Below are 10,703 nucleotides of genomic sequence, written 5' to 3' on the forward strand. Positions count from 1 at the left end.
TTTATCACCACCTCATCCACCTTCTGGATGTCCTCATCTAGGAATTGGCCAGGGCATGATAAATATTCAACTGATCATTTGAATCTCCCTCCCTATACTCTGGAAGCTTCTTCTTTCAGAGGAAGGGTGAAGCAACCAAACGCTCAGCCTAAGAATCCTGAGCATACCAAATCAAATCAATCGATCAATCATCGACCTGGAGCCAAAAACTAAATTTGCCTATCAGCCTAACTAGGAGGGTGCTGCAGAACACTTTGTCTTCATGTGATCCAGATGAAACTTGGAGTGGTGCCATAAGCTGAGGCAGAGATCACCCCGCTGAAGGGAGTTGGCATCTGTAACACACCTGCGTTTTATGTATGATGTGGATTTTCAGCTGCAGAAATATTCCACTTCAGTAGTCATGTAGAGAAACGCTGAGACACCAATCCCAACTCCCAATGACTCTCATCATGTGTGGATGATCTCAATTCAGCAAGTAAATACACACACTCAATAAGATGTTTCCTAGAGTGACTTATGTATATAGTAACACAGTGATGATAGGCTGAAGAGATAGGTTGGGTAGAGATGGTAGATGACAGACACTTGAAAGGAAATGTTCTTGAAAGTAAGATAGTAGCAGATGGGATGCAGATAGGTTTAGCAATCATGTATGGTAGCAGATGACAGAGTAGCAGGTGGACATACAGGAGAGATCAACCCAGTGCAAGAACAGGTGGTAGTAGGCTCAAGAGCTAGCAATCTTAGATAATGCAGATGTAGTAATAGTCCTTAGTATACAGAGCTAGATAGTGTAAGCTTTAGTATGAAGGTTATAGAGGTTTCCCCTGTGGGGTACTTATCACTAATAGCAATGTAGCAGAGGAGAGGTTCGGCAAGAGCGGATGATCCGGTAGCGGGATACAGGGATCAGCGCAGCGTGGTTCCGACAGCGAGGTATGCTTGCAAGCACGAGAGCTTCAAGACAGGTTAGCATCAAGGCACAAAGCAGTTTGAACGAACACATGTGAGTGAGAGCCGGCGATCTAAATAGGCATCCAGTCCGGCGCTCAGTGATGACAGCATCAGTCTTAAAGGTGTATGCGCACCTTACCAAAAGAGAATGGTGGGGCGCATACACTTATGAAAGAGTAATTAGGGTACCCAAAGGTACCAGAACATTACAGCATCAGTGCACTATTCAGAGGTGTAAGATCATTATCAAAGAAAAGAAAAGGCGCCACTCACCAACCCAGCGCATTGGTATGTAAATGAATGTGGCCTCAGCCAGCGCGGCTCCAGTCATACCCCTCTGACAGGTTTCACTCCCCCCCTCACTGGGGCTTAGTCACAGGAGACCGCTCACCGAAACCAAGGCACGTTGGTTTCGAGTGGGGCAAAACGTCAGGGGGCGTGGCTGGAGGGGCGCTGACTGAGGCCACATGCATCCACATACTAATGCACTGGCTTTTATTCTCTTTGACTTTGTCTTCATGTGTTTTAGCTTGTTTCGGAGCCAACATTGATCCAACACAAACCTCAACACACACAAAGTTGTATGATCTTAACCTCTTCACATCTATGCGGCCTTTCAGGGGGTGGGTCTGAACGCCGAGGGGCCGCATACATGCGTACCAGAATGTAAACAAACTGTGCCGAGAGCGCACGCCCGGCACAGTTACTGGCGACTGATAGAAAGCTCCTGATCTCTACTTGCAATCATGTGATCACTGTGACAGCCAATCACGCCGATCACATGATCATAAACCCTGCCTCCCAGCATCAGAAACCTCTTAAAGGGCTGGGGGGCGCCGGCGTTAGGGGTTAATAGACAAGAACTTCCAGGCTGACAGCGGTCTGGTTTCCATTAAAAAAGGGAACAAAGAGGCAATTACTAAATAGATTTTTATTATTGCATTAGATCTTAGCACAAACGTTACAATTTACAGCAAGGATTTTCATGGAAATCTCCAGAGACCATTCATCAGTGGGGGGGGGGGGGGTCAGGCTGAAATATACATTTTTCAAAGCTACAAATTCATATTTTTAGGAAGCACATCTAAAAGATGTCCTTGAATTTGTAAACTAGTTCTTCTGGTTGCCCTCTCCTTTTTGCAAATACAATAAATACAAAAAGATATTAGTCTGGGGTTTTGAATGAGCTGTATGGAGAATTACTGCCAACATTTTTGTGGTGGTAAGAAAACACTGAAACATAAACATGCCCACATCTAAAATATACCACACTATCGGCACTTTTCCACTGCAAGTACCGGCTCAGCTGTACTCGGCCCTGCTTGGCCCGGTTTGCTTTTCCACTGCTGGTACCGCATGGTACGGTGTTGGAACGGTTCGGTACGGTATATGTTTGCTTTTCCACTAAAGTAGCACTAAAGTTAAGTGGGTGGGATAACAACAGGGTGGGTGGGATTCTCTGACCAATCAGTGGCTAGTAGTGACTGCATGCAAAGGATTGTGGGATATGGTACCGGTATGGTACCTGTTGGAACCACAATCGAGGTGGTACTGTTTTTGAGAGCCGTACCATTCGGTTCCATGCAGTGGAAAAGCGCCGCCGTACCGAACCGTTCCTACACCGTACCATGCGGTACCAGCAGCGGAAAAGCACAAAACCGAGCCGAACCGTTCGGTTCCATGCAGTGGAAAGGCGCCATATGGGATATAAGACTTGGACTCCAGTGGCAGCGATGGAACATGGGGCTTGGTAGTTGGGGATCTTGGCTCATCATCACAATGTTGTAGGAAAAAGCATTTTAAACGTTTTAGTTTAATAGTAGACAGGTTTGGTCATTCAGCTCAACTGCCTGATGGCAAATCCTTAGACATTAAAAATCACATTCATATTTCAGACCAATAGATTTATATTTATTTGTTCCATCAGAACTTATTTCTTCCTGGTTGGTCAGTGACTGTAAATATATATCAACTAAAACTACCAGATTCTTTTGATTCGATTCATTTGGGATCACCTATAGAGCACATTGATCCATTTGGCTCAAAATTGAGCAAGCAGATGGATCAATTTGGTCCACATTTAGCAAGCTTTGTGTGTCTCTGAGCTGGAAGGTAATTAGGCACGTTGGGTGATACAATACAACAAGGGGGGGGGGGGGGGGGGTTCCAGACAGAAGCTGTGGGAATAACGCACACTGCGGACACTTGTGGTCAATGTGGGATTTTAGGAGGCATCATCCCACTCTTTGCGGATGGACAGATTCCACTCCCAAGTTAGGTGGTTGTGATTGTCATCATCAGTGAAGAAGGACTTGTTGTGGTACGTTCCTCGCGATAACATTCCTTTGGGGGCTTCTTCTAAGGGTGTCAGAAACTCATACTCTTCCACTCGGGGTCCGTAGCTTCCCACCATAAATGTGGCTTTGGCAACTGTAAGGAATAACCAGAGAAAAGAATTGTCTGGACACAGTCACAGAAATTGCAAATAAAATGAAGGACGAAGGCAAAACTTAAGCACAAAGGCATTTGGTTTCAGGGACCACTGCAAGCTCTGCAGTTTCTAGATTAGTTCCTCACTTAACGCTAAAAAAATGTCTTTAGATCCCAAATGGCCAAGTGCAATAAATAGGGAACTAATCTAGAAACTGCAGAGCTTGCAGTCGTTTCAGGAACCAAATGCCTTGGTCTTTTATTCCTAAGCACGCCCATAGATAGACCTCCTGAGAATGGAGGACTAGGAAACCTCTACCTGTCCTCAAACACATTGGAACCTGCCTATGGGTGTTGTGTTATACATATGTTGCTTGTATATGATGGATTGTTGCAGCATATACATGTTCAGTTACTTCCTCCAAACCTCTTCCTTCCCTATCACACAGCTGGAAAATGTTGAAGTCTTATAATTAGTTCTTCATGTGGTCAGAAGTTCTGGTTATTGCTTGCTTGCTAGAGTAGCTCAAAATTGTCCAATCCTTCGCCTACTGGAACATCAGACCAAGGGTAGTATTGGGTGGTTTGTGGCTATGTTAAGGCTAAATAATGTATTAAGAGTAGATGATTGCTTTTTTTCACAGAGAGTAGGTGCAGAAAGTCACTCCTTGTCTCCGCCCCTACCCACCTCTGAGCACCGTTTCTTGGTTCCACCCATTACCCACCTCCCAAGACCACCCCTTTTAGATAATACAGTAACATTTGTGGCACTAACTAATTTGTATTGAGTTTGTTAATGATAACAAGAAAAGCAGTAGAACAGATCCCCTGCAGCTAGCAACAATGGACCACTCACAACAAAACACCCCCCTCCCTAGCAGCAACAACAGATCTCCTCGCAGCCAGCCTCAGCAGACCCTCTGGAAGAATAGATCCCCCCCAGCAACAATGGACCACCTACAAGAAAATACCCCCCCTTCCTCAGCAACAATAGACCCCTGGAAGCAACAACAGATCTTTCATCAGCCAGCAACAATAGACCTCTTCCTCAACAGTAGATCCCTCCCAGAAACAACTGACCCCCCCCCAGCAACATGAGACTCATCCTTAGCAACAATAAATCCCCTGCCAGCAACAACAGATCTCCCCAGCAACAGACCCCGCTGCAATAATAGATTCCCTCCAGTGACATTAGATCCCCAGCAACCAGCATCAACAGACCACCTCCACCACACCTCCAGCACACCTAGCCATTACATACATTCAGTCCTGGAGGTGCCGGAACTGCGTTCCCCCGTTTTCCCACTGAAAAAAAAGCCCTGGTTGTGTTACTTTCCACCTCCTGTACTATATACAGTCACACGCAGAGTAGTCATTTCCTTTTCAGTGCTTCGTATACAGCCCACTTTTAATACTCCCTAGCTAATGGGGGGCACACAGGCCCGCAACCATACTTGGAGAAAAGTGGAGTATGGATTTTGTTCTGCTTTCATCTCTTTTTCCATTATATCATCCAGGGGCGTAACTACAGGGGTTGCAGGGGTTGCAATCGCTACCAGGCCCCATGCTCCAGGGGGCCCGGTAGCAAACCAGTGGGTGAACTTCCAGGATCGCAAAGGTCACACTTGCGACCGGACCCTGGCATTGCACTACTGTGGGGAGGCCCCAAGATTGCAGGAAGGGGGCCCACTGCAGAACTTGTGAAAGAATCCTGCTGCGGGACCGTAATAAAAGGCCATGCAACGAGTGTAAAGAGCCCCAGGATTAGTGGGAAGAGCCCTGGGCTTGAAGGTAAGGGCCCCGGCCAGGGGTCTGGGGGGCCCTTCATGGTTTCTTGCATCAGGGCCCTTAAGGTTCTAGTTACGCCTCTGATATCATCCATAGATATGGGGGAGTCTGGGATCACCAACCAGCCAACTTTGTAAAAGTGTTTTATTGTCAAAAACCAGGCAAAACAAAAACGCTTCTCATCAGCATAAGCAAGATAAAAAAGTCCATAGCTACTGGTATACAAAACAAACTATGGCTCACTGCCACCAACACTTGTCCCTTAACAGGGTTTTACAATCCCCGCCTGTTCTAGAGGTCCAGAAAGTTTGCAAGAGCCTACAAGGGTCTCAGGTGTTCAACAGCCTACAGTCCTCTCACCTGAGGACTGCTTCTGTTCCTTTACGTCCTCTCCCACAGGCCGGCCAACCCTTTCAGTCCCCATAATCAGGGTTTAAGGCTCTTTCCAACCCAAAAATCTCTCCAAGCCTCCGAACAACCGGTTCCAGATAAGGACTTAATCTCTTTTAAAACCCCTCACCCTCCATAGGTGAGATACCCTGAGTACTTTAAAGGGAACACAACCCAAAGGGGACACATTCCTCCCATCCAGGATCCATCCCTGGTGTCCTCTACACCCCCTAATAGCCTATAAAAATACATTTTCAATAATATTTTGTTACCCTCCACACCCCCTTCAGACTTTGGTAGCAAAAATAATATGTGCCAGCAGAGATTTACCTTTGACACCGGTCCTGAAGGTGTGCTGCACATACTTTAGTCCTGACACGATCTCTCTGCATACCTGGAAGACACCCAGCATGGTTTATAGTTCTTTATATTACAAAGCATATAGCACAGTGTGTATTGTAAGAACAACTAACCGTAAAGTGGATTTTAACTCGGTACTCTGAACCTTCTTTTAAGACAAACGTCGTCTTCTTGAGTTTCTCCAGGTCCTCTGCAAATGATAATCAGAGATGAAACAGAATCTGTGCCCACTGAAAGAACTCTCAGACACACTTCTATACTAAGAGTGATGTATAAAGCACCACGACTGACAGCAACCAGTAAGAATTATTTTTGAGCAAGATGATTGGGTCCATACAAAGAAAGATTTATCTCATGTCATCTGAGAATGTACAATATTTTCAACCTTGAGGTAGATGGGCTACAACAGCAGAAGACCAGATCAGCCTCCACTCCTGTCAGTCAAGAACAGAAAACTAAGGCTGCAGGGGGTGTGCGGTATCACCAAAACTAAACAGTTAAAGACTAAAAAATAAATAAATAAATAAAAATAAATAAAAGGTAGACCCCCCCACCTTCCCTCAAACGTTTCCATTGAGAATAATAACTATTAGACTATTGCAACTCCTCATTGGCCTTCTGCTACATAGGCTACCCCCTCACTCCTTCAAGAATGCCAGACCACTCAGTGTCCTCCTCCCCTCTCTGCCATCCCTCCACTTAGCGTCCTCCACCCCTCTTTGCCAATCCCTCCACTAAGTGTCCTACACCCCTCTTTGCCAATCTCCCCACTCAGGGTCCTCCACCCTTCTCTGCCAATCCTTCCACTGGTCTCTGTTCAGTGTCCCCCACCGCTCTCTTCCAATCCCTACACTGACCTATAGTCAGTTTTCCCCACCCCTCCCTTCCAATCCCTCCACTCATTGTCCCCCACCCCTCTCTGCCAATCCCTCCACTCATTGTCCTCCACCCCTCTCTACCAATCCCTCCACTCAGTGTCCTCCACCCCTCTCTTCCAATCCCTCCACCCCTCTCTTCCAATCCCTCCACTCACTGTCCTCCACCCCTCTCTGCCAATTCCTCCACTCAGTGTCCTCCACCCCTCTCTGCCAATCTCTCCACTCCCGTGTCCACCACCCCCCACTGCCAAACCCTTGATTGGCGTCTGCTCACCCAATGAATAAAATTCAACAACTTACAAAGCCACCCACAACTGTGTACCACCCACAGCTACATTACCAACCTTGTCTCAAAATATCACCCAAACTGTCCTCCCAAGACTTCCTGCTCTCTATCCCTCTACCATTCTCACCTACAGGACTTCTCCAGAGCCTCTCCTGTCCTCTGGAATTCCCTGCTGTATAAATCCTGAATAATAATAATAATAATAATAATAATGGAGGCTGGTCCAATGAATTCAAATTTCTGCTGAGGGAATGGTCATCGCACCTGGATCCAATAGAACACCTTTGGGATGTGATGGAATGGGTGATTTGCAGTATAAATGTGCAACTGAGAAATCTGCAAAACGTATGAAATATCAACAGAATCCTGGAAGGTTTGAAGATTCCATTGGAAGAAGAATTGAGGGAGGCTCTAATTAGTATCAGTACTCACTGGGTGTAAAGCATTTTTGTGTATTGTTTTTACTAAGTTGAGCTCCTGTAGCCGAGGTCTTTTCACAATCAAGGTTATAAAACAGCAAAGCAATACATTACACCTGCAAAAAAGTTAAAAAAGAAACCCAGGGCTCCACCTGCTGTCTACAAGTGGTAAATATTAAATGTCTAAAATAGAAAAAATGTTTTATCTTTGTCAGAAAAATAAATAAATAAAAATAAATAAAATAATATAAAAAAAAAAAAAAAAATGTATCCCATGAAAGATGTCACTTACGGGTAAGGTCCATGGTGATTGGTGCGGGAGCCGTGTTACAGACCAGCGTGAGCCGGGTCACCTTGACATTTGGAACTGATGGATCTATAAAAGGAAAAAAAAATAGAATTCAATATCAATACACATTTCAATAGTTGTGAATGTATCAATGGAAGAATTGATTTTCCTGCGCAGGTGTTGTACAGCATGGATCAGATCTGTCTGGAAATTGTAGTAAAGCTTTACTTTCCCACATATAGAAATGTATCCTACAATCCAAATACAGCCGGGTTCAAAAGATTTACTTCTAGGAAACATTCTGGACTTTTAATTGAATACAATGTATCCACGGGTGTAATGATACAATGTATCCACGGGTGTAATGATACAATGTATCCACGGGTGTAATGATACAATGTATCCACGGGTGTAATGATACAATGTATCCACGGGTGTAATGATACAATGTTTCCATGGATGTAGAAATACAATGTATCCATGGATTTAGCAATACAATGTATCTATGGATGTAAGGATACAATGTATCTATGGATGGAAGGATACAATGTATCCAGGGATGTAAGGATACAATGTATCCAGGGATGTAAGCATACAATGTATCCATGTTTGTAGCACAGTGATGTAGAGAACACAGTGTAGCATTTTGCAGGAAGAGTTGTGAAATTTCCCCTCTGCTCTTCCTGTAGATGACCGCACATCCTGATTGCACTGAATGTTTCCTCGGCTAGGACTCGGCTTGTTCCTTTATTGCAGGGGGTAACACACGCACCACAAATCCCAGCTCACCCGTCACCGGTCAGTCACCTGAAATCTGCACTTTGCAGCCATTACTCCTTAATGGTGATCAGATCGGAGGTAGAAGCTCACACAGCTTCCGATTCATCCCAATATCCGGGAAGAATCTCACAATTTAGGGATCTGACCAATCGTGACTCAGGAATTGTGGGGTTCCTCACACACTGGACACATCTACAAGTATACTCATACCACTTACCCATATTTATTATCCTGTAGCATGGTGATCCTTGGCACCCCAGATGTTCTGGAACGACATTTCCCATGATGCTCCTCTACACTGCAGAGTGCATGAGAATCATAGGAAATGTAGTTCCAAAACATCTGGGGTGCCAAGGTTCCCCATCACTGTCCTATAGTATTTATACATTTAACTGCGGACCTCTTAGATCTATTTCAGTTATTTTTTAGGGGGGGAAGCTATGGCGCTTTTCTTCATTTATTCATTGACCTCAGGTCTCAAAAACAAAAAGTAAAAAAATGTTTTTTTTTTTTTTTTTTTTTTTTTTTTAGTAACGTAAAATGTGAAATATCGTATATGAATATACATAAATGAGCCACTAGAATGATACCCGCCCACCCTAACTATTTTGCCTGTTTTCAGGTATAGATGGGGGTCTATTTATAAAAAAAAAAAAATAAATTCCTTTGCAAAGGTCTCAAAAATTTACACTGCCATCACAAATAATTCTCATAATTTGCCTAATATGTTTATTTTCAGCCCCATCTTGTGGGCATAATGCGGTATTTTCCTGACTGAGTCATTTCCAGGAAAATAGCTCATTATAGCCACTAGATGGGGCTAGTAATTTTTTTTTTTAAACAGACCCCAAAGAGTCCCAAAGCAAACAGCTTCTGCTGTCTTCTTGTTTTTGAAAACTAGCAGCGCTCTGTGACACCATTAGCCCCAGTATTCATTGTTTGGAGAATAAAGAATTTAAATTGAATGGGAAAAAAATAAAAAGTTTTTTCTTACCTGCGATGACCGGCCCGTCACCCAAAAGAGATTTCTTGTACTTTTCTAAACTCTCGTCATCCTTGTCCATCTCCTGGATTTCCTGCAGCGATTTTTGGGGCGGAGGTTTGTAGTTCAGCTTGGAATCCGTCTCGTCATCGTCCTCCACCTCGGGTGTGACTGGATTGTTCTCAGACATCTTTACCTGCAAGAACCAAAAACATCCATCAGCCCACCAATCCTTTCCCTTACAGGGGAGCACAGGAAGGGGTCCTACAAACAAATAGGGATCTGTAGGGATCACAGCGTGGATATTCTATAGAGGAGATCCCATCATTAAATCCCCCCCCCCCCACCCACCCCAGCCCCCCCTTCAGTCTTGCATAGTTGTACCGGCTCCTCTCCTGGACTGAAATGCCTCTGATTTCACTGCACACTGTGAGCTTCTCACAATGTGCATTAGAAGCTTCAGCCAGTCAGACAGACCCCTCCTCATTTCCTGGCTGGGGGACATCCAGCATCATTGAGCACTTTCCTCCCCACCCTGACCCACCCTTTCATTCATTGGATTTCTTTTCTTTCAATTATAGAGGCTTAGTGCCACATGTGGGCGTTACCTATGTAAATACCGCCTGCCTAGGAACACCCATTCTTCCAGACTGACACCCACTCCTCAAGGCAGTTTGATATTTGCATAGCTCCTCCCACTGCTTGCATCAGGAATGAGAGCTCTTGAGAGGAGTACTGAGGCAGGGTGCTGTGATGTTTTTTAGGAAGTTATGTACCGCCCCCTTTTGGCTCCTCCCACCAGCCATGATCTGCCTGCATTGCATAAAGAAGCACAGAGACCCAGTGATGACATCACCAGGGAAGGCACATATATTAAACGTCAGCGTTAGTACGTGAGAAATACAACGAATCAGCATGTGGTTTGACATGGCAGAAACCACACCAACCTGAAATTACTGATCTGTAATGAAGATTGGAACCCAAAATGGGTGATATTCAGCTCGTTCTGTGTAAGAGGTGTTTAAAAATGGTTGCAGCATTAATTTAATGAAATTCCGTTTTGACTTTTTTTTATCCCTTTCCCCGTCTCAGTGCTGCTGCTCTCTCACACATGCCTTGTTCCAGCTTTGTTGCACATCATTGC

At 44.7% G+C, this 10,703-nt stretch overlaps 1 protein-coding gene across 1 annotated transcript; it reads right to left on the bottom strand.

Moving 5' to 3' along the window:
• Positions 1–2,986: 2,986 nt before the first annotated feature.
• Positions 2,987–9,750, bottom strand: ARHGDIB (Rho GDP dissociation inhibitor beta). Its single transcript, XM_082265829.1, has 5 exons — positions 9,572–9,750; positions 7,801–7,884; positions 6,039–6,115; positions 5,896–5,959; positions 2,987–3,387 (listed from the first exon to the last, which is right to left on the bottom strand). Exons 1-5 carry the CDS (start codon positions 9,747–9,749, stop codon positions 3,182–3,184), a joined length of 609 nt encoding a protein of 202 aa, XP_082121955.1. The 5' UTR covers position 9,750; the 3' UTR covers positions 2,987–3,181.
• Between the last annotated feature and the right edge of the window lie 953 nt (positions 9,751–10,703).

This window comes from Pelophylax lessonae (assembly GCF_965119305.1).
Source record: "Pelophylax lessonae genome assembly, chromosome: 8".
NCBI classification, from domain to species: domain Eukaryota; kingdom Metazoa; phylum Chordata; class Amphibia; order Anura; family Ranidae; genus Pelophylax; species Pelophylax lessonae.

Excerpts from the sequence above, each read along its gene's own strand:
- ARHGDIB (XM_082265829.1), bottom strand. The coding sequence starts at position 9,749 with ATGTCTGAGAACAATCCAGTCACACCCGAGGTGGAGGACGATGACGAG. Across the intron at positions 5,960-6,038 it reads GAGTTAAAATCCACTTTACG|GTATGCAGAGAGATCGTGTC; the intron begins GTTAGTTGTTCT and ends GGTGTCTTCCAG. Across the intron at positions 3,388-5,895 it reads CTTCAGGACCGGTGTCAAAG|TTGCCAAAGCCACATTTATG; the intron begins GTAAATCTCTGC and ends TATTCCTTACAG.